This window comes from Calonectris borealis, chromosome 36, assembly GCF_964195595.1.
Source record: "Calonectris borealis chromosome 36, bCalBor7.hap1.2, whole genome shotgun sequence".
NCBI classification, from domain to species: Eukaryota; Metazoa; Chordata; class Aves; order Procellariiformes; family Procellariidae; genus Calonectris; species Calonectris borealis.
In genome coordinates this window covers 96285-122281 of record NC_134347.1, presented here as the reverse complement: position 1 = coordinate 122281, position 25997 = coordinate 96285, and the positions used below count along the sequence as shown (strand labels likewise).

Here is a 25997-nt window from a genome sequence, read left to right as displayed (position 1 = left end):
AGCGGACCCCCACGACCCTCCAGGACCATAGAGCAGCCCCCCCAGGACCTCTCAGGAGCCCAGAGAGGGCCCCCAGGACCCCCAGGACCACAGAGCAGCCCCCCAAGAGCCTAGAGAGGACCCCCAGGAGCACAGAGAGGACCCCCAGGACCCCCAGGAGCACAGAGAGGACCCCCAGGAGCACAGAGAGGACCCCCAGGAGCACAGAGCAGCCCCCCAGGAGCCCAGAGAGGCGCCCACGGCCGCCCCACGGCCCCCGGTCCCGTCCCGCCCCACGGGCCCCCCCCGTCCCCGCCGACCCCCGCGTTGCCCCCGGGGGCCCGCCCCGGCCCCGGCCCCGGCCCCGGCCCCGGCCGTACCTTGGTGGTGACGATGCACAGACAGTCCATGGCGGCGGCCGGGGCCGGGGCCGGCGCTCATGGGCCGCCGGGGCGGGCGGGGGGCTCGGCCGGGGCCGCCCGGGGAGGGGGGGGGGCGGCGGAGCGGGGGCCGGTGGGGGATGGAGACCCCGGGGGGGGATGGAGGACCCGGGGGGGGACGGAGGAGCGGGGGACGGAGGAGCGGGGGTGATGGAGAACCGGGGAGGGGGGGATGGAGGACCGGGGGACGGAGGATGGAGGAGCGGGGGGGATGGACGGAGGACCGGGGCGGGGATGGAGGACGGAGGACCGGGGATGGAGGACCGCGGGGCTGGGGGGGGGGAACCGGAGCCCCGGCGGTACCGCGGGATCCGGTCGGGGAAGCGGCGGACGGGGGAGGACGGGGAGGGGGGGAGCGGGGGGAGCGGGGACGGGACGGGGCGGGCGGGCGAGGAGAGGCCGCGGGCGGAGGACGGGGGGGACGCGGCGGCGGCGGCGGCGGCGGAGCCGGAGCGGAGCCGGGCGGGGGGCGGGGCGGGGGGGGTTAACCCTTCCCCTGCCGCCCCCGGGAGGAGCGGGGGGGGGGCGGCACCGGCGGGGGGGGTGACACCCCGGGGGGGTGCGGCGTGTGGGGTGGGCGACACCCCGAGGGGGGGTGGTGACAGCGCGACAGGGTGGGCGGGGGGGGGTCGGGGTTACCCGGAGCCGCGGGGGGGCGGGGGGGGCCTCCGCCACTGTCGCCTCGTAGCTCTCCTGGATGTCTGCGGGGGGGGGGGTGTCAGGGGCTGTGCCCCCCCAATTCCCCCTAAACCCCCCAATGCCCCTCAACCCCCACCCCACCCCCCCAAGCCCCCCGCAACCCCCCCAACACCGACCCCACCCCCCCAAATTCCCCCCAACCCCCCCAACCCCCACCCCCCCCCAAATTCCCCCCAACACCCACCTCACCCCACCCCCCCAAATCCCCCCCAAACCCCCCCACCCCCCCCCCCAAATCCCCCCACCCCCCCAACAGGATCAATAGGAACCAGCCCCCCCCCGTGCCCCCCCGTACCGAGCAGGGCCTGGAAGAGGGGGCTCTGCAGGACCCCCAGGAGCTGCTGCGCCCGGAGCCGGGGGGGGGGGCCCAGGGCTTCCTCCAGCAGCCGCAGGGCGCCCGCCCCTGGGCCCCCCAGCGTGGGTCAGGGACCCCCCAGGAGACCCCCGGGACCCCCCAACATGAGTCAGGGACCCCCTGGGACCCCCCAGGGCCTCCAAAATGGGATTGGGACCCCCAGGGCCCCCCAACGTGGGTCAAGGACCCCCTGGGGCCCCCCCAGGGCCCCCAAAATGGGACTGGGGCCCCCCAATGTGGGTCAGAGACCCCCTGGGACCCCCCAGGGCCCCCAAAATGGGATTGGGACCCCCCAGGGCCCCCCAACGTGGGTCAAGGACCCCCTGGGGCCCCCCCAGAGCCCCCAAAATGGGACTGGGGCCCCCCAATGTGGGTCAGAGACCCCCTGGGAACCCCCCAGGGCCCCCAAAATGGGATTGGGACCCCCCAGGGCCCCCCGACGTGGGTCAAGGACCCCCTGGGGCCCCCCTAGAGCCCCCAAAATGGGACTGGGGCCCCCCAATGTGGGTCAGAGACCCCCTGGGACCCCCCAACACGGGTCAGAGGCCCCCTGGGACCCCCCAACACGGGTCAGGGCCCCCCTGGACCCCCACAGTGTGGGTCAGAGCCCCCCCAAGCCCCCAACATGAGCCAGGGACCCCCCCCGACCCCCTGTAACCGCCCCCAGGACAGGTCGGGGACCCCCCCATGACCTATCCGGCCCCCCCAGTGTGGGTCGGGGACCCCTTTAACCCCCCCAGGGCCCCCCACGTGGGACAAGGGCCCCCCGTGACCCCCTCCCCGGGGCCCCCAACATGGGTTGGGGGCTCCCTGTGCCCCCCAAGGTGGGTGAGGGACCCCCGGCCCCCCCAGGACCCCCGGCCCCGCGCTCACCCCTCCGTCCCAGCGCCATGGCCCAGGCTAATCCCCGCTGAGCCGCAGCTTAGGGGGGGATTTAGGGGGCCCCCCCGCCCCCCCCCACCCCGGGGCATGGTGGGAAATGGAGTCCAGGCCCCCCCCCCCCCCCCCGGGGGGACACAGGAGGGAGTCGGGGGTCCCAGTCACCCTTTATTACGCAGCTGCGATTAATTAGGCACACAACGAGGGGGGACCCCCCCCAAAGCGGGGAGACCCCCCCCAAAGTGGGGGGGACCCCTCCCAGGCTGCTCAGCCCCCCCCGGGGAGGGGGGCGCTGGGGGTCCCCAAACCCTCCAAGAGGGGGAGGGCTCCCCGAAACCGCCACCATCGGGGGGGGACCCTTGAAACAGCCTTTCCTTAAGGCACCCAAACTCCCGTCGTGGATGGGGGGGCCCCAAAGCCCCCCCCCCCAAAAAAAGAGGAGTGTTGATGCTCCGGCCCCCCCAAGGGGGAGCAAAGCTGTGCCCCCCAAAATGGGGGGGCTGAGAGGAGATGGCCTGGCGGGGGGGGGGAGGGGCAGGGTTAAGGCAGTGCTGGGGGGGGGGGGGAGGGGATGGGGGGCAGATTTGGGGATCCGGGGCCACTCGGGGGGGGGCAGGGTCCAGCTGGGTGGTCCAGGGGTAGGACTCGGGGGGTTTAGGACCAGACTGGGGGGTCGGGGAGTGGGGTTGGGGGTCGGGGGGTGGGCTGGGGGCCCGGGGGAGGGGTTTGGGGGTCCCGGGGGGGTCAGAAGCCGAGGGGGGTGGGGGCGGCCACCCCCCCGCTCTCCACCACGGCCCGGGCGATGGCCCGCAGGTTGCGGAAGCTCTCGGTGGGCAGCGGCCGCAGCGTCGCCAAAACCCGCTGGTGGGCCTGGGGGGGGACGGGGACACGGGGGGGGTCGGGGGGGGGGGACCCGGCCCCCCCCAATCCCCCCCAGTCCCCCCAAAACCCCCCCCGGCCCCCCCTCACCTCCTGGCACCAAGTGTCGCAGAGGAGCCGCTCGTGCTGCGCCGTGGGGTGCTCCGTGGCCAGGGACCGCGAGGCCCTGGGGGGGGCAAGGGGGGGGTTGAGCACATTTTGGGGGGGTGGGGGGCCCCCCCAAACCCGCCCGGCCCCCCCGCACCTGGAGAGGACGACGGCCATGGCGTAGATGTCGATGGCGCAGTCGGCCACGCGCTTCAGCACGAACTGCTCGTCTGGGGGGGCAGGGAGGGGATGGGGGAAGCCCCCAAACCACCCCTGAGCCCCCCAGGGATGGGGGGAGCCCCCCCAGCATCCCTGAGACCCCCCAGACCACCCCTGAGCCCCCCAGGGATGGGGGGAGCCCCACCAGCATCCCTGAGACCCCCCAGACCACCCCTGAGCCCCCCAGGGATGGGGGGAGCCCCCCAGCATCTTTGAGACCCCCCCCAGACAATCCCTGAGCCCCCCCCAAATCACCCCTGAGCCTCCCAGGGCTGAGGGGAGCCCCCCCCACCCCCAACTGACCCTGTGCCCCCCCAGGGATGGGGGAGACCCCCCCAGCACCCCCAAATCCCCCCCAGCACCCCCAGGGCTGGGGCAGAGCCTGCTAAGGAGGGGCCCCAGGGCCCCCCCGTCCCTTGGGGCCCCCCCCCATCCCGTGGGGCCCCCCCGACCCCCCCACTCACCCACGATCTTCTTGCCGTGTTTCAGCAGCAGCGCGTCGGCCGTCTCGGCAAAGAGCTCCAGGCACTGCAGGGTCTGGGGGGGGGGGGTTCAGGCTGGGGGGGCACCCCCAAACCCCCCGGGCCCCCCCCCCAACCCCCCCCCAGCCCCCCACTCACCTTCTGGGCGCTCTCCTGCAAGTCGGGGTGCACGTGGTCCCGCAGGGAGAGCCCCGAGCCCAGCCCTGCTTTCCTGGGGGGGGGGGTGCAGAGAAGTGAGCCCCCCAAAACTGCCCCCGGGAAGAGGGGGGGCTATGGGGGGAGTGGGGGGGGCTCGGGGCCCCCCGATACCTGCGCAGGCGGCGGGTGACCTCTCCAGCCAGGACCCCCACGTTGCCCAGGGGGTTCTTCAGGGCCTTCTGCAGCCCCCGGAGCTGCACCCCCAAAATCTGGGGGGGGGGGGAAGGCGGGGGGTCAGGAGTGGGGGCCCCAAACCTGGGGGTGGGCAGGGATGGGGGTCCCCAGCCCCCCAGGGGGACAAGGATGGGGGTCCCCAAATGTGGGGGGGGGCAGGGATGGGGGTCCCCAGCCCCCCAGGGGAACAAGTATGGGGGTCCCCAAATGTGGGGGGGCAGGGATGGGGGTCCCCAGCCCCCCAACGCTCCCTCAGCCGCAGCCCCCGCTCCCCCCAGCTTCTCCCCAGGACCCCGAACCCCCCATCTCAGCCCCCCCAGTGCTCCCAGTGCTCCCAGTGCCCCACCTGGAAGCCGTTGAGGGCGACGAAGAGGCGCAGGATGTCGTTGGTGCCCTCGAAGATGCGGAAGATGCGCAGGTCCCGCAGCACCCGCTCGACGCCGGCCTCCTGCGGGGCGGGGAGGGGGTTCAGGGGGGCACCCCACAACTTGGGGGGCACCCCACAACCCGGGGGTCCCCCCACAACCCGGGGGTCCCCCCACAACCCGGGGGTCCCGCTCACCTGCATGAAGCCCATCCCTCCCATCACCTGGATGCACTCGTCCGTCACGGTCCAAGCCGCCTCCTGCCGCGAGCAGAGGGGTGAGACCCCCCCGACACCCCTAAACCCCCCAGGGGGGTCCCCAAAACCAGCTCCCGCCCCCCCAGCCCCTCACCGAGCCGAAAATCTTGCTGATGGCCGCCTCGATCTGGAAGTCGGTGGCTCCCTGGTCCATGTTGGCGCTGATCATGTACGCCATGGACTGGGGGGGCAGGGGGGGTTGGGGGGCAGAGGGGGGGGTTGAGGGGGCTGGGGGGGGCAGGGACCCCCCCCAGCGCCCCCCCACCCCGGCACCCACCTCGGTGACGTACTGCAGCAGCGCCATCCGCGCCAGCTTCTCCTGGATGGCCCCGAAATTGTGGATTTTGTCCCCAAACTGGGTGCGGTTGGCGGCGTGTTCCACCTGGGGGGAGGGGCACGGGGGTGGGGGGGCTGGGGGGGGGGGCGGGGGGGGACCCCAGGCCTCATAGCTTTGGCCAGGAGCCCCCCCATGCTGCTGGGGGGGGTGGGGGGAGGAGGAAAGGAGCCCCAGGGGGATGGGGGGGGCCTGGAGGGGTCCCCAAGGGAGTTGGGGGGGTGGGGGGGCTCTAGGGGGGTCCTGGGGGTCAGAGGGGATCCTGGGGGGGGGCACTGGGCGCATGGAGGGGGGATCAGGGACCCCCAGAGGCACCCAGAGGGGTATGAAGGGGTCTTGGGGGGGCCAGGGGGATACAGAGGGGTCGGGGGGGGCCTAAGGGGGTCCTGGGGGGGCACAAATGAGGGTATGGAGGCGTCTGGGGGGGTCAGGGGTCCTGGGGGGCACAAAGGAGGGCATGGAGGGGTCTGGGGGGGTCAGGGGGTCCTGGGGGGGGGGTCAGGGGGTCTGGGGGGCACAAAGGAGGGCATGGAGGGGTCTGGGGGGGTCAGGGGGGCACAAAGGAGGGCATGGAGGGGTCTGGGGGCGTCAGGGGGGCACAAAGGAGGGCATGGAGGGGTCTGGGGGGGTCAGGGGGGCACAAAGGAGGGCATGGAGGGGTCTGGGGGGGTCAGGGGGGCACAAAGGAGGGCATGGAGGGGTCTGGGGGGGTCAGGGGGGCACAAAGGAGGGCATGGAGGGGTCTGGGGGGATCAGGGGGGCACAAAGGAGGGCATGGAGGGGTCTGGGGGGGTCAGGGGGTCTGGGGGGCACAAAGGAGGGCATGGAGGAGTCTGGGGGGGTCAGGGGGGCACAAAGGAGGGCATGGAGGGGTCTGGGGGGGTCAGGGGGGCACAAAGGAGGGCATGGAGGGGTCTGGGGGGGTCAGGGGGGCACAAAGGAGGGCATGGAGGGGTCTGGGGGGATCAGGGGGGCACAAAGGAGGGCATGGAGGGGTCTGGGGGGGTCAGGGGGTCTGGGGGGCACAAAGGAGGGCATGGAGGAGTCTGGGGGGGTCAGGGGGGCACAAAGGAGGGCATGGAGGGGTCTGGGGGGGTCAGGGGGGCACAAAGGAGGGGCCCCGTACTCACGGCCTTGGCCAGGACCCCCCGCATGGTGCCGGCCATGGCGGCGGCCATGCCGAAGCGGCCGTTGTTGAGGATGTTCATGGCCACCTTGAAGCCCCCCCCCGGCGCCCCCAGCACGTTTTCGGCGGGGACCCGCACCCCCTCGAAGTGAACCTCCGCCGTGTTGGACGCCCGGATCCCCATCTTCTTCTCGGGGGCACCGCTGGGGGGGGTGAGAGAGACGGGGGGGGGTCAGCACCCCAAAACCCCCCCCGCGCCCGCCCCCCGGCCCCCCACTCACTGGGTGACCCCCCGAAGCCGCGCTCCACGATGAAGGCCGTTATCTTCTCCTTCGTCTCCCCCGTCCCCTCGTCCCGCACCGGCGTTTTGGCGAACACCGTGAAGATCTCGGCCAGGCCCCCGTTGCTGCGGGGAGGGGGGGACGTGGCGGGGGGGTGCTAAGCACCCAGACCCCCCCCGGCCCCCTCCCCGCACCCCACCTGATCCAGATCTTGCTCCCCTCCAGGGTGTAGAAGCGGCCGCAGGGGCTGGGTTGCGCCCGCGTCCGGATGGAGGCGGCGTCCGAGCCGCTGCCCGGCTCCGTCAGGCAAAAAGCCGCCACCGTCTCCCCTGCAGGGGGGACGCGGGGGGCGTCAGGGGGGTCCCCGGCTCCCCCAGCCCCCCCCCGTCCCCGTACCGGTGGCCAGGCGCGGCAGGTATTTCTTCTTCTGGGCGGGGGTCCCGTAGAGCAGCAGCCCCTTGAAGCCGATGGACTGGTGGGCGCCCAGCGTGATGCCCACCCCCAGGTCGTGCTCGCCCACGATCTGCACCAGTCGGGCGTACTGGGGGGGGCACGGTTAGTGGGGGGGGGGCCGGGGGAGATGGGGGCTGGGGGAGGGATGGGGGGGGTCCCGGGGTAGAGGGGTCTCTTGGGGGGGGCTAAAGGGGATCCCCAAGGGGCACAGAGGGTGTCTGGGGGCTTGGGGGGGTCCCAGGGGTAGAAGGGGTCTCTTGAGGGGGGCTGAAGGGGGTCCCCAAGGAGATGAGAGAGCGTCTGGGGGCTTGGGGAGGGCTGGGGGGGTCCCACGGGCAGAGGGGGTCCCTGGGGGGGCTGAAGGGGGTCCCCAAGGGACACAGAGGGTCCCCAGGGGCTTGGGGACATCTGAAGGGGATCCCCAGGGGCAGAGAGGGTCCCTGGGGGGGGGTGAAGGCGGTCCCCAAGAGGCAGGGGGGAGTCAAGGAGGCTTGGGGTATCTGAAGGGGGTCCCCAAGGGGCAGTGGGGGTCCCCAAGGGGCAGAGGGGGTCCCTGGGGGGGCTGAAGGGGGTCCCCAAGGGGCACAGAGGGTCCCCAGGGGCTTGGGGACATCTGAAGGGGGTCCCCAAGGGCAGAGGAAGGCCCTGGGGGGGGGTGAAGGCGGTCCCCAAGAGGTAGGGGGGAGTCAAGGGGGCTTGGGGTATCTGAAGGGGGTCCCCAAGGGGCAGTGGGGGTCCCCAAGGGGCAGAGGGGGTCCCCAAGGGGCAGAGGGGGGCTGATGGGGGTCCCCAAGGGGCAGAGGGGGTCCCCGCCCTCACCTGGGTGTTGGAGAGCCCCAGCCCCCCCATTTCGGGGGGCACCTGCAGCCCGAAGGCCCCCATCTCCTTCAGCCCCCGCAGCGTCCCCTCCTCCACCCGCTCCAGCGCGTCGTTACGGGCCGGGTCGTTCACCTCCTGCGGCGGTGGGGGGGGTCAGGGTGGGGGGACCCCCAAACTGCCCCCCCCCCCCCGCGACCCAAACCTCCCTGGAAAAAGGGGTGCAGCCCTCCCCGCCCCCAAAATCCCCCCTTTGCACCTCAAAAAAGCGGGTGACGGGTCCCACCAGCTCCTGCAGCGTCTGCTCCTGCTCCTCGCTCAGCGCTGTGGGACGGGGTGGGGGGGTCACCGGGGGACCCCAAAACGGGGGGCTGACCCCCCTCGGACCCCCCCTGTCATTTCGGGGTGCCCCCACCTGAGGGGAACGGGAAGACCTGCTCCGCGTTCATGCGCCCCAGGAACATCCCCACGGCGAAGGACTTGGATTCCTGGGGGGGGGAGGAGAAATATTGGGGGGCAGCTGGGGGCCCCCCCCCCGAGCACCGGACCCACCCCCAGACCCCCCACTCACCTCCAGGGCGGGCTGGGCCTTGGGGGGGGCCGCAGCCGCCGCCGCCGGGGCTCCGGTTTTGTGCAGCACGGCCTGCAGAGGGGGGTGAGAGCACCCCAAAACCCCTCAACCCCCCCCAAATCCCTCCCTAGGCATCCCCAAAACCCTCCAACCCCCCCCAAATCCTCCCCGGACCCCCAACCCCCCCCAACCTCTCCTAAACACCCACCCCCCCTGCACCCCTAAATCTATCGCAACTCCCCGGCACCCCCAAATCTCCCAGTACCCCCAAACCCCCCGTACCCCCCACAGGGACCCCCAGTCCTCGGGACCCCCACATCAACCCCAACCCGCCCCCCCCAACAACCCCAAAGACCCCCCCCCCCGGTGACCCCTCCCCCCGTGCTGACCCCCCCCCGAAGGGTTGGCCCCGCCCCCACCCGGGTACCCCAAAACCCTCGGGACCCCCCTCAGGACCCCCCCCCCTCACTCCCCCCACCCCCACCCGTCACCTTTCCCCCAGTTTCCGCCGCGCGCCCTTTGCCCCAGTTCTGACGTCACAAGGGGGGGGTTCCGGGGGGGGGCGGTTTTTGGGGGGGTCCCTACCTCAGCCTCATGCGTGCTCTGCAGCCGGGCCCCCCCGAGCCTGGGGATGGGGGGGGGTTGTCACAGCGGCCCCCCCGGGGACCCCCCAAACCCCCACCGGGGGCTCCCAAAGTCCTGGGACCCCCCCCGAAACCCCAAAGGCCCCCAACCCCCCCCCTCGAGTGGCGGGGCTCCCCCAGACCCCCCCCAAAACCCCCGGGTCCCCCCAAACACACACACACACACCCCCCGCCAAGTACTGGGGGTCTCCCAACTCCTGGCACCCCCCCAAAATCCCGGGCCCCCCCTGGAGCCCTCCCCCAGCCCCGGGACCACCCGGTTCCCTTCAGTTCCGAGGGCTCCCGGACCCCCTCAGCCCCCCGGGGACCCCCCGGATCCCCTCAGCTCTCCCCGGCCCCGGGATCCCCCCGGCTCCCTTCAGCCCCCAGGACTCCCCGGCCCCCCTCAGCCCCGCCGGCCCCGGGACCCCCGGGATCCCCCGGTTCCCTTCAGCCCCAGGGACCCCCCCGGACCCCCTCAGCCCCCCCACCCGGTCCCCGGGGCTCACCCCGGGGGGACCCGGCGGAGCAGGCGCAGCCCCAACCCCAGCCCGGCCGCTCCCCGCATGTTGCCGCGTCCGTCCGGTGTCCCGGGCCCGTCCCGGTGTGCCCCCGCCCCACCCCGCCAAGGTCACGGACCGGGCAGGGCCGCCCCGCGCGGGGCACGCTGGGACACGTAGTTAACGAATATATGCAAATGAACCGGGACGGAGCCCCGCCCACTCCCGGAATGGTGCCGCCACCGCCCCGCCGTAAGATGGCGCCCGCGTCCGGCTGGGACGGAGCCAAAATGGCGCCCGTCGCTATGGCGACCCGCCCGTCGCCGTGGTGACCACGCCCCACCCCCGCCGCCATGGTGACACGTCCCGCCCCGCCCCGTCGCCATGGTGACACCTCCCGCCCCGCCCCGTCGCCATGGTGACCCCGCCCCACCCCGTTGCCATGGTGACCCCATCCTCCTGCCCACGGGGAGGGGGCGCGCAGCGGGGCCTGCGGGGGCCAGACACGCCCCGGGGGGGGGTATCCCCGTGGGGGGGTCCCTGTGGGGCTGGGGGTCCCCACGGGGGGGCTCCCGTGGACAGCAGGGCCCCACGGAGGGCGTGTTGGTCCCCATGTGGGGGGGAGGGCCCACGGGGGGGCATCCTCGTGGACAGGAGGGTCCCCCCGCGATGGAGGGGGTCCCCCGCGGGTGGGGGGTGCCGAGGGCGGACAGAGGGACACTGACCCCCCCGTACGAAGGCCGCGGCGCCGTTTATTTACAGGGGGGGGCTGCAGCCCCCACGCGAACTCCAAAATATTATTCTTAAAACAAGGGAGGGGTGGGGGGGTCCCCCAAACCCTGCCCGGGGGGGGCGGGGGGATCCCCCAAACCCAGCTCGGGGGGGGTCCCCCAAACCCCGCCCAGCCCCCTCAGGGGGCACCGGGAGAGACCCGGCACGTTTTGGGGGTCCCCCCCGGGATGCTCCAACCACCCCAGCACCCCCAAACTGGGGGGGGGGGGATGGGCAGGGCCCCCCCCCGGAAAAAGCGGGGTGCAGGGAAATAAAAGTTTAAAAAAATAACACACATGAAAAACCGCTTCCCCCCTCTATTTACAGCCTGACTGTACACCTGGGGGGCCCCAAAACCTCCCGGGGCAAGGACCCCCCCCCCCACTGCCTGTGGCCTGGGGTGAGGGTCCCCCAAACCCCCTGAGTCCCGGGACCCCCGGGGGGGTCCCCCCAAACCTCTCCTGCCCTGGGGGGGTGAGGTGTTGCCCCCAAAACCTCCTCTGTCCTGGGGTGGGGGTCCCCCAAACCTCCCCTATGCTGGGGGGGGGACACACACGAGGCTCCCCCAAACCTCATGGCCTGGGGTCCCCCCCAAACCCCCCCTGTCCCAGGGGTGAGGGTCCCCGAAACCTCCTGAGTCCCAGGACCCCTGTGGGATAAGGGTTCCCCCCAAATCTCCCCTGTCCCAGGGGGGTGAGGGTCCCCCAAGTCGGCTCTGTTCTGGGCTTGTCCCCCAAAGGCCCCCTATCCTGGGGGGGGGGGGACATGAGGCTCCCCCAAACCTCCTGGCCTGGGGTGAGGGACCCCCAAACCTCCCCTGTCTTGGGGAGGAGGAGGGCAAGGGGCCTGGGGCCCCCCCAAACCTCCTCTGTCCTGGGGGGGCTCCCCCAAACCCCCCTATCCCAGGGGCAAGGGACCCCCAAACCCCCCCATCCTGGGGGTAAGGAACCCCCAAATCTCCCCTGTCTTGGGGAGGAGGAGGGTGACGGCCCCCCCAAACCCACCTGTCCCAGAGCCGAGGGACCCCCAAACCCCCCCTGTCCGGGAGGTAAGGGACCCCCAAACCCCCCCTGTCTTGGGGAAGAGGGGGCCAAGGGGCCCCCCAAACTTACTCTGTCCTGGGGGGCTCCCCCAAACCCCCCTGTCCTGGGGGTAAGGGACCCCCCAACCTCCCGTCTTGAGGAGGAGGAGGGCGAGGGCCCCCCCAAACCTCCTCTGTCCCGGGGGGGCTCCCCCAAACCCCCCTATCCCAGAGCCGAGGGACCCCCGAACCTCCTGAGTCCCATCCCTGAGGCCCCCTCCCCAAGCTCCTCCCGCCCCGGGGATGGCGGGGGGGGGCGGGGGGGGATGTGCCTCACCCCCCCGGGTCGGGGGGCACTAGGGGTCCCCCCCGGGGCGGGGGGCGGCGGGGGGGGCGCGGCGGGGCCCCTCCCTGCACTTCTGGCAGTAGAAGACGTCGGGGACGTTGTTCTTCTTGACCTTGGCGCAGGAGAGGTGGATCCAGGTCCCGCACTGGCTGCACTCGATCATCGGCCGCCCCGCGAAGGGCTTCTGGCAGTAGCAGGTGATCAGGTCCCAGGAGTCGTCGCCTGGGGGGGCAAGGGGGGCTCAGGGGGGGCAAAAGGGGGGGGGGGACACCCCAGCAGCAGCCCTGGGTCACCCTGCCTGGTGGGGCACCAGGGGGGGGGCGTGGGGAGGGGTGCTGGGGGGCACTGGGGGGGGGCTGGGAGGGTGCTGGGGGGACATTTGGGGGGTGCTGGGTGGGCTGAGGGGCACTGGGGGGTCAGGGCACCCCAAAAGGGAAGGGTTGGGGGACCCCAGCAGCAGCCCTGGGTCACCCTGCCTGGTGGGGCACTGGGGGGGGGGCGTGGGGAGGGGTGCTGGGGGGGTTGGGGGGCACTGGGGGGTCAGGGGACCCCAAAAGGGAAGGGTTGGGGGACCCCAGAAGCAGCCCTGGGTCACCCTGCCTGAGTGGGGCATCGGGGGGGGGGCGTGGGGAGGGGTGCTGGGGGGCACTGGGAGGGTGCTGGGGGGATATTTGGGGGGCACTGGGGGGTCAGGGGGACCCCAGAACCATCCCTGGGTCACCCCGCCTGGTGTCACCCTGGGGGGGGGGCTCTGGCCACTGTGGGGGTCTTGGGGGGCACTGGGGGGGGCGCAGGGTGCTGGGGGCATCCAGACCCCCGGGTCCCCCCCAAAGACCGTGGGCTCACAGGGAGCAGCGGGACCCCCCAGACCCCCCGGCTCGGCACGGGGCCCCCCCGGCAGTGCCCCCCCACTCACCCGACTCCACCATGATGTCCTCGTCCATCACCCGCATCTCGCCCTCGCTGGAGCTGCCGTCCCCGTCCCCGTCCCGGCTCGTCTCCGTGCTGCCCCCCTCTTTTCCCACCCCCCCGGCCCCCAACTTGCCCCCCGCCGTTTCCCGGGGCTCCATCCCCGTTTCGGGGGGCGGCGGGGGGGGCGGGGGGGAGGTGGGCTCCTCCTCCGAGTCCGTCTCGCTGGGGGAGGCCTTGGCCCCCTCCCGCTCCCCCTTCTTCCATCGCCGCTTTTTGCTCTTCTTGATCCGGGATCGGGGCTCCCCCCGGCCCCCCCGGGGACCCCCCGGTTCCCCCCGCCGGCTGCGTCGCTCCCGCCGCCGGGGGGGCGCGGGGGGGGCTCCGGGGGGGGGCGGCAGATCGAAGAGGGAGTCTTTCAGGCGCATTTTATCCAGCAGGGCGCTTTCGGGGGGGGCCAGGCGCCCCAGACCCCGCTTCTTGGAGGACTTGGCCTTGCGGACGAAGGTCTCGATGGTGCGCAGGGCGGCGGGGGCCGAGCCCCAGCCCTCCCCCCCCTCCGCCCGCCCCGGCCCCAGCGGGGAGCTGGGCCCCGAGGACGGCCAGCCGCTCTCCTGGGGGGCGAGGGGGGGGTCAGGGGGGGACCCAAGGGCCCCCACCTCTCGTCCCGTCATGGGGGCGCCCCAAAGCCCCCGTCCCAGTGAGCCCTGAACCCCTCATTCCCCCCCATCATTGGGGGCTGCCCTGAACCCCCTCATCCCCCCCCCATCAAGGGGGTGCCCCAAAGCCCCCGTCCTGGTGAGCCCTGAACCCCTCATTCCCCCCCATCATTGGGGGCTGCCCTGAACCCCCTCATCCCCCCCCCATCGTGGGGGTGCCCCAAAGCCCCCCGTCCCGGTGAGCCCTGAACCCCTCATACCCCCCCCATCATGGGGGTGCCCCAAAGCCCCCGTCCCGGTGAGCCCTGAACCCCTCATCCCCCCCCCATCATGGGGGGCTGCCCTGAACCCCCTCATCCCCCCCCCATCATGGGGGTGCCCTGAACCCCCTCACCCCCCCTCCCCCGTCATGGGGGGCTGCCCTGAATCCCCTCGGCCCCCAAGACCCCCACCCTGGGGGTACCCCAAACCCCGCATCCCCCCATCCTGCCGAGCCCTGACCCCCCCCACCCAGGGGGAGCCGCCCTGAGCCCCCCCATCTCCCCCCTCCCCACCTCAGGGTCCGCCCCGGACCCCCGAGCCTCCCCCCTCCCCCCCTCGGACTCCATCTCCCGTCGCCCACCAGCGCCGCCCGCCCCAAAATGGCGGCGGCGCGCGGGGCACGCCGGGACTCGTAGTCCAGCGGGAAGTGGCGCCTCCAACTCCCGTCAACCCCCGCGGCGGGGAGGGGCGAAGCCGCGCGGGGCACGCCGGGACTCGTAGTCCTGGGGGGCGGAGCCTCCATTTCCCGTCACCCCCCGCGAGAGGGGCGGGGCGCGGGGCACGCCGGGAGCTGTAGGCGCCGCTGCAAGATGGGGCCGGGGCGGCGGCGGGGCCCCGGGGGGAACAGGGGGGGCCCGGGCGGGGGGAACCAGGCGGGGCCCGGCAAGGCGTGGGGGGGGGCCGGGTCCCCCCGCGACCCCCTCGGCTACCGCTACCCCCTCCCCGGTGCCTCCCGGTGCCCCCCCCGGTGTCCCCGGGCTCACCTCGGCGGCTGCCGGGATGTACCCGGCGTAGGCCAGGACGAAGCTGCAGAACTTGTTGAAGTCCTCGATCGTCCGGCGCCGCTTCTCGGGGGGCTGCGGGCACCGGGGGGGGGGGGGCCGTCAGCACCGGGACCCCCCCCCCCGTACCGGCCCCGCGGGGGTGAAGGCGCGGCGGGAGGAGCCGGGCGCCGCTCCCGCCTGCCCGGGTTACCGGGGGGGGGCTGCGGGGATCCCCCTCCCCCCTCCCGGTTCCTCCCGGTAATCCCCCCCCCTCCCCCCGGTGCCCCCCTTCCCCCTCACCTGCGTCTCCGCCTTCAGGCTCGGGAGCGGGTCTGTGAAGCGGGGAGGGGGGGTCACAGCGGGACCGGGGGGGGGGGGGGGGGCAGGTACCGGCGGGGCCCCCGATCCCCCTCCCGGAGCGGCCCCCGGTTCCGGGAGCTCAGGGCGCGGCCGCCCCGGTACCGTCCCCCCCCCTCCCCCCACGTTGCTGCCGGTCCCGGAGCCCCCCTCCGGTTCCCCTCCCCCGCCGCCCCCCTCCCCCCCGGCACGCTCCGGTTCCCCTCCCCCCGCCGGTGTGCGCCCCGGGGCCGGTTCCGGTGCTCCGCACCCCCCCCTCCAGTTCCCGGTACCCCCCCCGCCGCCCAGTCCCGGGACCCCGCTCCCGGCCACGCTTCCTCCGGTAGACACCCTCCCCCCGCCCCCGGTACCGGCACTCCCGGTGCTCCGGTTCCCCCCTCGTGCCCCCCCGGTGCCGGCTCTCCCGCTGCTCCAGTTCTCCCCGGCGTCCCGGTTCCCCCCCCGGTACCCCGCCGCTGCCAGTACTCCCGGTACCGGCACTCCCGGTGCTCCAGCTACCCCCTCCCCGCCCCGGAGCTCCGATTCCCTCCGGTGCCGGCGCTCCCGCTCCCCCCTCTCCACGGTGCCGGCTCTCCCGGTCCTCCGGTACCGGCTCCCCCGGTGCTCCGGTTCCCCCCCCGGTGCCGGTGCTCCCGCTCCCCCCCCCACCCCACCCGTTGCCGGCTCTCCCGGTCCTCCGGTGCCTCCCGGTCCCCCCGTCCCCCGGTGCCGGCACTCCCGGTGCCCCCGCTCCCCCCTCGTGCCCCCCCGGTGCTCCCCCCCCGCCCCGTGCCGGGGCTCCCCCTCCCCCCCGGTCCCGGGGCTCCCCCACCCCCGGTGCTCCGGTCCCGCCCCCCGGCGCCGGTACCTTCGGGGCCGGGCTCGGCCATGGCGGCGGCCCCGCGGCGGGGTCGGGCCCCGGCTCCGTCCGTCGCTCCCGTCCGGTGCCGCCTCGCTCCGCACCGCCCCCGCCCCGCCCCGCCCCGCCCCCGCCCGCTCGGCTCCGCCCCTTCCCGCACCGCGCATGCGCAAACCCCGCCCACTCTCCCCCGCCCCACCGCCTCGCTTCCGGCGCGGGGCACGCCGGGAGTTGTAGTCCCGCCCCCCCCACCACCACACAAAGGAGTCCCGAGGCCGCTCGGCGGCTCCGTCGCGTTTATTGAGGCCGCGGCCGCGGGGCCGGGAGGGGCCGGGGGGGGACCGGGGCGGGCTCAGGCCCCGTAGACGCTCTCGTCGCTGTAGGCGATGTACAGGAAGAAATCCTCCTCGTGGTGCTCCTGGGGGGGGACGGGGGGCGTCAGGGGGGTCCCGGGCACGGCCCCCCCCCACCCCTCAGGGACCCCACCCGAGTCCATGGGGTGCCCCACTCCCCCCCACCCCCCAGGGTGCACCCCAGCCCCCTCTCCCCCATCCCCCTAGGGGTCCCCAGGCGCCTCCAGGGGGTCCTAGGGGGGTCTCCAGGTGCCTCCGGGGGGTCCCGGAGTGCCCCGGGGGTCCTAGGGGGGTCCCCAGGCGCCTCCGGGGGGTCCCGGGGTCCCCCGGGGGTCCCATGGGGTCCCCAGGCGCCTCCCCGGTGCCCCGCGGGGGGGGTCCCAGAGGGTCTCAGGTTTCCCGGGAGGTCCCCAAGCAGCTCTAGGGGGTCCCCAGGTGGCTCCGGGGGGTCCCCCCCCCCATTCCCCCGGCCCCCCGTGCCCCCCCCGCCCCCCCACCTGGTAGAGCTGGCCCATGGTGGCGCTGGTGGGGGGGATGACGTTGTTCACGAAGAAGAAGAGCGCGTCCTCCGCCCGCAGGTGGATCCGCTTCCGGATCAGGAAGTAGAACTGGCCCACTGGGGGGGGAGGGGGGGCACGGTGAGGGGGGGGGCCAAGGGACCCCTCCCCACCCCCCCCCGCCCCCCACCCCCCCCCGCCCCCCACCTGTCAGGTCCGAGGGCACCAGATACTTCTTCTTGTCCAGGTCCCCGATTCGGGCCTTCGGCGCCTTCTCCACGATGACCTGGGGATGGGTGGGGGGGCGATGGGTGCGGGGACCCCTCCACAGCATGGGGGAGGGGGAGGGGTTTTCCCGTGGTGGTGTCACTTGGGGGGGGTCCCCAAGGGGGTCCCGAACACGCGGGTCACTGGGCAAAGGGGGGAGGGGGGTGTTGTCACGGCGGGGGCACGGGGGGGGCCCCCGGAGGTCTGGGTGCCTCAGAGCAGGGGGTCCGGGGGGCGTCCCCGAGGGGTCCCCAGGCGGCTCTAGGGGATCCCCAGGCAGCTCCGGGGGGACCCGGGGTGCCCCGGGGGGGTCCCAGGTGGCTCCAGGGGGTCCCGGGAAGCCCCGGGGGGAGGTCCAGGGGGTCTCAGGGGCTCCAGGGGGGTCCCCAGGTGGCTCCGGGGGGTGCCGGGAAGGCCCGGGGGGGGTCCAGGGGGTCTCAGGGGCTCCAGGGTGGTCCCCAGGCGGCTCTAGGGGATCCCCAGGTGGCTCCGGTATGTCCCGGAGCGCTCCAGGGGGGTCCCTAGGCGGCTCCAGGGGGTCCCAAGGTGCCCCGGGGGGTTCCAGGAGGTCTCGGGGGTTCCGGGAGGGTCCCCAGCCGGGTCTAGGGGGTCCCCAGGCGGCTCCGGTAGGTCCCGGGGGGTCTCAGGGGTCCCAGGAGGGTACCCAGGCGGCCCCGGGGGTTCCAGGAGGTCGCAGGGGGGTCCCCAGGCGGCCCCGGGGGGTCCCGGGATACCCCGGGGGTTCCAGGGGGTCCCCAGGGTGCCCCGAGGGGTCCCCAGGCGGTGCCGGGGGATGTTCCGGGGTGTCCCCCGGGGGCCCCCGGCGCTCACCGGGACGCGGTCCGGGTACTTCTTGCGGATCTTCTCGCCCTCGCAGCGGCGCTTCTCGAACGGGTGCTCCTCCTTGTACAGGAACTTCATGGCCGGGTCGGGACCGGGACCGGGACCGGGCCGGGACCGGAGGGTGCGTGCACGGCGCACGGATACGGCCCCGCCCCCCGCCGCCACGCCAACAGCGCAGCGCGCGCGCGCGCGCCACGCAATCGGCGTAGCGGCCGCCGCCCCGCGACGACGGGGAAAGGGGCGCCCGCGCCTGCGCGTTCTGCGTAGGGCCCGCGCAGATGGCGTAGGGCCCGCGCAGATGGCGTAGCGCCTGCGCGCTCGGCGTAGCGCCCCCGTTTGCCTCCGCTTCCCTACGGAAACGGCGTACGCCCCCCCGCCCGCCCCCATTAACTGCGGTTGCGCAATGCGGAGGGGGGAGGGGGGAGCGGGACGGGCCCCGGTAACGCGGGAGGGGGGAGCGGAAAGGACCGGGCGGTGGCGGCGCGGAGGGATCCGCGGCGGTGCTGCGGCCGTCATGTGACTGACGTCACCGCGTGGGGGGGTGAGTCACGTGGCGGGCGGGGTCGCGAGGTAAACAGTGGCGCCACGTGACCGCCGCCGGCGGAGCCAGGAGGGGGGCGTGGTGCTGCCCGCGGAGGGGCGTGGCTAAGGGATGAAGGGGGCGGAGCCAGCGCTGGGACGCGGACGGGACCACCGCCGGAGCGGTGGCGGGGGTGGAGGGGGTGGGGGAAGACGACGCGAGGGGGAACCATCGTGCGTGGGGTGGGGGGGGACGAGGACACGTGGGGGGCCCCAGGTGGCAGCAGGGGTTGGGGGGGACACGAGGGGGGGCCCCAAAGCACAGAGAGGGCGGAGACGCCACGGGTGGGACCGAGGTCTTTTAAAAACAAGAGGGCGGGGCCGGCAGCGCCGGTCTGTCCATGTCCATCTGTCCGTCCGTCCGGCAGGGGGGCGGCCCCCGCGCCCCCCAGCATTGAAGTCGGGCCTGTGGCTCCACGTTCCCCCCCTGCCACCAAGGGGAGAAGCTTCGTCCCCCCCCCAGGGCGCAGAGTCCGTCCCTCGTGGGGGGGGTGTAGGGGGTCCCCACGGCGCTGGCACAGTCCCTCGTGGGGGGGGTCCCCACGGCGCTGGCTCTGTCCCTCGTGGGGGGTCCCCATTCCTGCGGCGGTGGGGGTGACGGTGACAGGGCGGGGGCGTGGCTGCCGTCACCACAGCCGGTGCTGGTGCAGGTTGCGGCTCAGGACGGAGCGGACGTCGGCTGTGAACCTGGGGGGAGGGCAGAGGGAGGTGAGACCCCAAAACAGCTCTCTGGCCCCCCCAAACCTGCGAGGACCCCAACGTCGGGGACCCTGCAGCCCGCTGCCGTCCCCCGCCAGGACACCCCCCAGTCCCCGCTGTGCCCCCCCGGGACACCCCCCAGACCCCGCTGCGCCCTCCAAGCCCCCGCTGTGCCCCCCCGGGACACCCCCCAGACCCTGCTGCGCCCGCCGGGTCTCACCTCAAGGCATCCAGCATGGGTAACAGGTTGAGCAGGGCCGTGTCACTGGGGTCGCTGAACCAGGACTTGATGGGGATGGCGTTATCTGGGGGCAGAGGAGGGGGTGAGGGGCTGGGGGGGCTGGGGTGGGCCCCGGGGGGGCAGGGGGGGCCGTACCTGGGTGGCTGCGGTAGGCGCCGGGGGAGTTGTCGAGGATGACGATGCTGGAGAGGTCGCTGTGCACCACCGACAGGTCCTTGATGTAGCTGCCCAGCTCCAGCGTGCAGTGCTGGGGGGGCAGCTGGGGTCAGGCCACGCCCCTCGGTTGGCCACACCCACCAGGAGGCCAAGACTCCGCCCACACAATGGCCACAACCAGGGGCTCAGCACTGTCCCAGCAGCTCTGCCCCTTGTGGCCCTGCCCCTACCTGGCCCCACCCACCGCATTCACCCCATCCCCAGGCAGTCCCACCTGTTAGCCCCGCCCCCCCATAGTGGCTCCACCCCTGGCAAGTCCCACCCAGCCCTGTTAGCTCCGCCCCCCCACAGTGGCTCCACCCCAGGCAGTCCACCCAGCCGTGTTAGCTCCACCTCTGCAGTGGCTCCACCCCCAGGCAATCCCACCCAGCCCTGTGTTAGCCCCACCCCCCACAGTGGCTCCACCCCCAGGCAATCCCACTCAGCCCTGTTAGCCCCGCCCCCCCAGTGGCTCCACCCCCAGACCATCTCACCCAGCCCTGTTAGCCCCGCCCCCCCACAGTGGATCCACCCCCATGCAGTCCCACCCACCCATTAGCCCCACCCCCCAGTGGCTCCACCCCCAGGCCATCCCACCCAGCCCTGTTAGCCCCACCCCCTGCAGTGGCTCCACCCCCAGGCAGTCCCACACAGCCCTTATCCCCACCCCCACTGAAACCCCACCCCTGCCACTCAAGCTCCGCCCCCACCAGAACCTCACCCTGCCACTCAAGCCCCATCCCTCCCCAAACCCCACCCTCTGCCACTCAAGCTCCACCTCCTGCCTCAAGCCCCACCCTCCCAGCTCTCAAGCCCCGCCTCCCTCACCACCCAAGCCCTGTTCCAGGCTCCATCCCATGGCCCCAAGGCCCCCGGGAAGCCCCGCCCCTGGCCCCACCCCAGCCCCGCCCACCTGCCGGTAGTAGCGGCGGTTGAGGATGCTGCGGTTGTTGTCCAGCTTGTCGGCCACGGCGCAGCCGTAGATCTCCATGCTGGCCGTGAACACCACTAGCTCGTACCACTGGCTCACCTGCAGGGCGGGGCAGCGCCGGGGTCTGCCGGGGCCCGGGCGGGGCTCGGGCGGGGCTCGGGGGGTCCCCGGGTCGGGGGGTGGGGGGCACTCACCACCTCCAGGAAGAAATCCACGTGGGGCCGCTTGTGCACGAAGAACCGGACGGGGTGTTTGTCGATGACGACCTGGGGGGGGGGAGTCAGCGGGACCCCGACACCCCCGGGACTCCCCACCTCGGGCACCGGGAGCCTCGGCCGCCCCCCAGCCCCTGGCACCCCCAAACTCTGCCCCAGGACCCCCAGGTTCTGCTGCTGGGACCCCCAAACTCTGCCCCGGGACCCCCAGGTTCTGCTGCTGGGACCCCCAAACTCTGTCCCGGGATCCCCAAACTCTGCCCCGGGACCCCCAGGTTCGGCCGCTGGGACCCCCAAACCCTGCCCCCAGCATCCCCAGGTTCCACCGCTGGGACCCCCACATTCTGCCTTGGGACCCCCAAACTCTGCCCCCAGCATCCCCACGTTCTGCCCTGGGACCCCCAGGTTTGGCCACTGGGACCCCCAAACTCTGCCCCGGGACCCCCAGGTTCTGCTGCTGGGACCCCCAAACTCTGCCCCCCACACCCTCAACCTCCACCCGCTGGGATCCCCCCACCGCAGGCTCCAGGAACCTCCGCTGCACCCCATCATCTGGGACCCCCAGACTCTTTGCCTGGGGATCCCCCAAACTCTGCCCCAGGCCCCCCGACCTTGAGGATGAAGTCCGGGGGGGTCCCCGGGCGCACGGTGGGGCGCAGCACGCCGTCATGGTGGGAGTGGATCAGGGTCTCGTCCAGGTCCAAGACGAGGATCTTCCTCTTCACCTGGTCTGGGGGGGCACAAAGGGGTGTCAGGGGGTCCCTCCAACCCCCCCCCACCCGGGGGGGTCCCCATCGCCCCCTCCGAGCCCCAACACATCGTGTCTCTCTCCCTCCTCCTCAGAGCCCCCCACTTTGGGGGCTCTCCCCACTCCACCCCCCCAGCCCCCTTCCCCAGTTTGGGGGCTCCCCCCCAGCACCCCCCCCCCTTTTGGGGGCTCCCCCACCTCCCAGGTCCCCCTAGATTGGGGGCTCCCCCTGCTCCACCCCCCAGCCCCCCCTCCCAGTTTGGGGGCTGCCCCCCAGCACCCTCCCCCCCCCAGTTTGGAGGCTCCCCCCCCGCACTCCCCAGTTTGGGGCTTTCCCTGCTCCACCCCCTAGCCCCCCCCCCAGTTTGGGGGCTCCCCACAGGGACCCCCCCAAACTTACTGAGGCGGTTGCGGGAGACCGGGGAGAGGGGCAGGACGTCGTATCGCACCGTCTGGTACTGGATCACCTGGGGGGGCGGGGGGGGGGCTGTGATGGCCACGGGGGACCCCCAAAGTGGGGTGTCAGCCCCCCCCAGCCCGGTGGGGGAGGGCAGCCGGGCTGTTACGGGGTGTCCCGCCCCCCCCCCCCCCAGCGATACCCAGAATAGAATCCAGATGCCCCCCCTCTCGTCACCGTGTCCTGGCACCGTCCCCTCTGCCGTCACCACCGGGCACCGAGCCCCGGGGGGGGCCCGCGCGTCCCCCCTCCCCCGCTCCGGGCTAAATTAAACCTTTCACCTGCTGCTCCTCGTCACCCCTCCCGCCCCGAACCCCCCGAGCCCCCCGGCGGGCCCCGCTCTGGGCACGGGGGGGACCCCCCCGAAGCCCCCCGGTACAGCCGGTGCCCGGTACTCACGGTGCGGCCCCCCGCTCCCGGTACTCACGGTGCGGACCTGCCGGCGCAGCATGTAGAGAAGGAAGCTCCAGAGTTTGGTGGCGAAGGCCACGAAGGCGCGGAGCCCCAGCAGGCACTGGGTCCGCATCATCCCGGCCCCGGCCCCGCCGCCGCCGCCGCCCCCCGCCCGGCCCAGCTCCGCCAGCTTCGCGCCCCCCGCACCGGGGGCGGCGGCGGCCACCCCAGCCCCGGGCCGGCCCCGGGACCCCCGGCCCCGCTGCGGCCGCCGGCCCGGGGGAAAGCGGCGCCGGAGGCGGGGGGGAGGCGGCTCCGGGAGCAGCGGCGGCCCCGGGAGTAACGGCGGTCCCGGAGGCGCGGGGGAGGCGGTCCCGGGGAAGGGCCCCCGGCGGTCCCGAGCCGCGGCGGGTCGGTCGGGCTCGGCCGTTACCGGCGGGCGCCCCCGGCCGCCGCCATCGCGCTCCCGCCCGGCCCCTCCCGCCGCTCTCGCCGCCGCCGGGGTCACTTCCGGCCGAGCGCTTCCGGGGCGCGGGCGCGGCGCCAAGGCCGGGCGCGAAGGGAGGGGGCTGGCGCGCCTGCGCGGGCGGCGGGGGCGTGGCCTACCCGGGGAGGGGCGTGGTCAACGCGGAGGGGAGGGGGCGCGGCCTCCAGGGATGAAGGGGCGTGGCCGTTTCGAAGGGGCGTGGTCACGCGTGGTGCGATGTAAACGAGGGGCGTGGCCTTACAGAGGGGCGTGGTCTTCCCAGAGGGGCGTGGTCTTCCCAGAGGGGCGTGGCCTCCCCGGTCCAGCGCCTGCCCCGGGTCCCTGCTTCCCCCCTCCCCACAATTGGGGTGCCCCCCCCGTCCGGGGGGACCCAGCCGCGCGGGCCCCCTCCCCCCCCGAATTGGGGTGTCCCCCCCTCCCAAGGGACCCCTCCCAGTGACCACACGGAGGTGGGGGAGACGCAACAGCTTTATTGGGGTCCTGACGTTTACGTAGGTCCTACCATAACCCCCAGAGTTTGTGTAGGCCCTACAGTAACCCCCAGGGTTTATGTAGGTCCTACAATAACCCTGGGGGGGGTCACACGTCCAGGTCGTCGTCGGGGTCCTCGGGGTCCTCGTCCTCGGGGGGCTCCGGGGTGCAGACGATGGTCCCGGGCGTCCGAAGGAGGGTCGACCTCCTGGGGGGCAGAGTGAGGGGATTACTGGGGAGACTGGTCCTGACTGGGAGCTGGGACTGGGAGGGGACTGGGGGTGTTGTTGTCACCTCGGGGGGCTGAGCTGGTACGGGGGCGGCACGGCCGCCCGCGCCGCCCGCTCGGCCGCCGACAGCCGCAGGCGGAAGGTGAGGGGGTGGGGGGGGGCCCGGTCCCCCGAATCCCCGGGGCACCCCGGGGTGGGGGTGGGGGGCCCCCCCAGGGAGCGCAGGGAGCCGTCGGGCAGGAGGGCGAAGCTCTCGTCCTGGGGGGGGGGAAGGGAGGTTTGGGGGGGCCAGGGGCGCCCCGATTCGGGGCACCGTCACCCCACGGGTGCCCCCACGCCCCCACACCCACCTTCTGCCGGCCCCCCCCCCCGCGGGGGTGGCTGAGCACGCTGGCGAGTCGGGGGGCTCCCGGGCCGGGGGGAGGCCCCCCCAGGGTGATCTGGGTGCTGGCCAGGGCCCCCAGCGCCCGCAGCAGCCCGGGGGGGTGCAGGTCCCCGTGCAGCAGCGCCAGCAGGCGGGAGGGGCGGGCTGGGGGGGCACGGGCGTCCGGGGGGGCCCACACCCCGACCCAGGGGACCCCCTGCACCCCGACCCTAGGGGCACCCCACTGTCCAGGTTCCTCCCCCTGCACCCCAAACCCCGATTGGGGGGGCCCCCCACGCCCCAACCCCATGGGGATCCCCGTGTCTGGACCGCCCTGCACCCCAGTTGGGAGCCCCCCTGCACCCCAACCCCATGGGCACCCCAATGTCTGGACCCCCCCGTAGCCCCCCAAAACCAGCCCCACAGCCCCCCCCACAGCCCCGCAGCCCCCCAAAACCAGCCCCACAGCCCCCCCTGCACCCCAACCCCCTGTGGCCTCCAGTGTCTGGACCCCCCCATACCCCAATCTAGGGGTGTCCCCCTGCACCCCAACCCCCTGGGGCCCCCAGTGTCCAGGCTCCCCCCTTCACCCCAATCGGGGGGGGCCCCCAACCCCGTGGGGACCCCGATGCCTGTGCCCCCCCCCCACTCCCGTGTCAGGGCCCCCCCCATTCCCCCCCCAAGGGGTCCCCGATGTCCTGACCGGAATTGGGGGGCCCCCGCAGCAGAGCCCCCAGGGCCTGGCAGAGGCGGGGGGGGGGCAGGCGCAGCAGCAGCCAGCTGAGCGAGTCCAGCACCAGCATCAGGGGCCCCCCCGGGGGGAGCCCCCCCCCCAGCAGCCCCCCAAAATCCTCCGCCCGCAAGTCGGGGTTCGGCCCGTTCCAGCCCAGGGGGTCCGTGAAGCCATCGCGGTACAGCAGCCTGGGGGGGGGGGGGTCAGGGGGGGCTGGGGGGGGCCGGGGGGGATGCTATGGGCATCCATAGGTGCCTGTGGTGTGGGGGGGGGGGCATGGGGGTCCATTGGGTGCCTGTGGAGGGGCTGGGGGGCCATGGAGGTGCTATGGGGGGCTCTGGGGGGTCGTGGGGGTCCACGGGGTGCCCATGGGGGGCCATAGGGTGCCCATGGACGGCTGTGGGGGTCCACGGGGGGCCATGGGGGGCCATTGGGTGCCCATGGGGGGGCTGTGGGGTCCCTGGGGTGCCATGGGGGTCCCTGGGGTGCCCATGGGGGGTCATGGGGGTCCCTGGGGTGCCATGGGGGGCCGGGGGGGCCACTCACCGCTGCCTCACCGAGGGGCTCAGCCCGGCCTCGAACCGCTCCCGGGGGACGTCGAAGAGGACGACGAGGACGCGCTCGGCCCTGGGGGGTGGGGGGTGAGGGTGGGTGGAGCCCCCCAGCCCCCCCCCAGCCCCCCCAGGCCCTCCCAGCCCCCACCTCTGCACGGCGGCGGTGACGAAGGCCCGGAGGAGGCTGCGGCCCTCGCAGGCGGCGCTGTCTGGGGGGGGACAGGGGTGAGCCCCACGGTGACCCCCAGCCCCCCCCCAGCCCCATAGCACCCCAGAGCCCCGCAGCCCCCCAAAACCAGCCCCACAGCCCCCCACAGCCCCCCCAGAGTCCCACAGCCCCCCCAGCACCCCACAGCCCCCCAAACCAGCACCACTGCACCCCACAGCCCCCCCACAGCCCCCCAAAACCAGCCCCAGAGCCCCCCCAGAGCCCCCCAGCACCCCAAAACGAGCCCCACAGCCCCCCCAGCCACCACACAGCCCCGCAGCCCCCCAAAACCAGCCCCACAGCCCCCCAAAACCCCGCAGCCCCCCCAAACCAGCCCCACAGCCCCCCCAGAGCCCCTCCAGCCCCTCCAGCACCCCCAGCCCCCCAAAACCAGCCCCACAGCCCCCCCCGAGCCCCCCCAGACCCCCCAGCACCCCCCAGCCCCCCAAAACGAGCCCCCGGCCCCCCCGCACCCCGCACGAGCACCAGCCCCTCCGCGCCGCCCGCCACCAGCGCCTCCAGCATCGCCGTCCCGGCGCCTCCCGATGACGCCACCGTACGGCGAAGGGCGCCGCCATGTCCGGGTGGGCGCCTCCCGATGACGCCACCGTACGGCAACGGGCGCCGCCATGTTGGGACGGGGCCCCAGGGGGGGCCCTCCCCCCTTGGCGGGGGCCCTTTGGGGGGGCCCCAGGACCCGAACTCGGCCAGAAAAGAGTGAAAACACACAAAAAATCTTTATTTTGTACAAAACCACGCGCGAGAAGCCCGCGGAGACCCTCAACCGCCCCCCCCCGGGGGGGTACCTCCAAACTTGGGGGCCCCCGACACCATCTTGGGGGGGGGGGGGGCTCCCTGCCCCCTAAGTGTGGGGGGACCCCACAGGGGT

General features: G+C 74.2%; 5 protein-coding genes across 11 annotated transcripts; all 5 read right to left on the bottom strand.

Moving 5' to 3' along the window:
• Positions 1-2509: 2509 nt before the first annotated feature.
• On the bottom strand, positions 2510-9997 carry ACADVL (acyl-CoA dehydrogenase very long chain). The gene is made up of 20 exons (XM_075135084.1): positions 9727-9997; positions 9180-9219; positions 8595-8666; positions 8439-8511; positions 8283-8347; positions 8027-8161; positions 7151-7295; positions 6954-7083; positions 6751-6879; positions 6478-6676; positions 5291-5395; positions 5108-5194; positions 4954-5016; positions 4738-4839; positions 4329-4426; positions 4158-4230; positions 4002-4074; positions 3476-3548; positions 3322-3397; positions 2510-3222 (listed from the first exon to the last, which is right to left on the bottom strand). The coding sequence occupies exons 1-20, from the start codon at positions 9783-9785 to the stop codon at positions 3097-3099; spliced, it is 1923 nt and encodes a 640-aa protein (XP_074991185.1). The 5' UTR covers positions 9786-9997; the 3' UTR covers positions 2510-3096.
• A 452-nt stretch (positions 9998-10449) lies between these two features.
• Positions 10450-15763, bottom strand: PHF23 (PHD finger protein 23). Of its 3 annotated transcripts, XM_075135076.1 has the most exons (7): positions 15653-15763; positions 14749-14780; positions 14449-14541; positions 12772-13378; positions 11493-12077; positions 11086-11385; positions 10450-10983 (listed from the first exon to the last, which is right to left on the bottom strand). In XM_075135076.1, exons 1-5 carry the CDS (start codon positions 15672-15674, stop codon positions 11866-11868), a joined length of 966 nt encoding a protein of 321 aa, XP_074991177.1. In that variant the 5' UTR covers positions 15675-15763; the 3' UTR covers positions 10450-10983; positions 11086-11385; positions 11493-11865. The 3 variants fall into 3 exon arrangements, with proteins under 3 accessions (XP_074991177.1, XP_074991176.1, XP_074991178.1); XM_075135075.1 differs by having other exon boundaries at positions 11086-12077; XM_075135077.1 differs by having other exon boundaries at positions 10450-11015; positions 11119-12077.
• A 161-nt stretch (positions 15764-15924) lies between these two features.
• Positions 15925-18120, bottom strand: GABARAP (GABA type A receptor-associated protein). The gene is made up of 4 exons (XM_075135080.1): positions 17592-18120; positions 16701-16779; positions 16494-16612; positions 15925-16061 (listed from the first exon to the last, which is right to left on the bottom strand). The coding sequence occupies exons 1-4, from the start codon at positions 18117-18119 to the stop codon at positions 15996-15998; spliced, it is 792 nt and encodes a 263-aa protein (XP_074991181.1). The 5' UTR covers position 18120; the 3' UTR covers positions 15925-15995.
• Positions 18121-18468: 348 nt separating this feature from the next.
• Positions 18469-22565, bottom strand: CTDNEP1 (CTD nuclear envelope phosphatase 1). Of its 3 annotated transcripts, none has more exons than XR_012670607.1 (8): positions 22096-22565; positions 21612-21678; positions 21075-21193; positions 20443-20514; positions 20231-20372; positions 19258-19369; positions 19102-19186; positions 18469-18869 (listed from the first exon to the last, which is right to left on the bottom strand). XR_012670607.1 is itself a non-coding variant. In XM_075135033.1 (8 exons), exons 1-8 carry the CDS (start codon positions 22195-22197, stop codon positions 18809-18811), a joined length of 726 nt encoding a protein of 241 aa, XP_074991134.1. In that variant the 5' UTR covers positions 22198-22564; the 3' UTR covers positions 18469-18808. The 3 variants fall into 3 exon arrangements, 2 of the variants coding, with proteins under 2 accessions (XP_074991134.1, XP_074991133.1); XM_075135033.1 differs by having other exon boundaries at positions 20231-20347; positions 22105-22564; XM_075135032.1 differs by having other exon boundaries at positions 20231-20347; positions 22096-22563.
• A 433-nt stretch (positions 22566-22998) lies between these two features.
• ELP5 (elongator acetyltransferase complex subunit 5) lies at positions 22999-25754 on the bottom strand. 3 transcript variants are annotated; one of them, XM_075135049.1, is made up of 7 exons: positions 25582-25678; positions 25049-25109; positions 24893-24973; positions 24317-24534; positions 23600-23778; positions 23314-23507; positions 22999-23227 (listed from the first exon to the last, which is right to left on the bottom strand). In XM_075135049.1, the coding sequence occupies exons 1-7, from the start codon at positions 25631-25633 to the stop codon at positions 23128-23130; spliced, it is 885 nt and encodes a 294-aa protein (XP_074991150.1). In that variant the 5' UTR covers positions 25634-25678; the 3' UTR covers positions 22999-23127. The 3 variants fall into 3 exon arrangements, with proteins under 3 accessions (XP_074991150.1, XP_074991149.1, XP_074991151.1); XM_075135048.1 differs by lacking the exon at positions 25049-25109 and having other exon boundaries at positions 25582-25754; XM_075135050.1 differs by lacking the exons at positions 23600-23778; positions 25049-25109 and having other exon boundaries at positions 25582-25754.
• Positions 25755-25997: the final 243 nt, after the last annotated feature.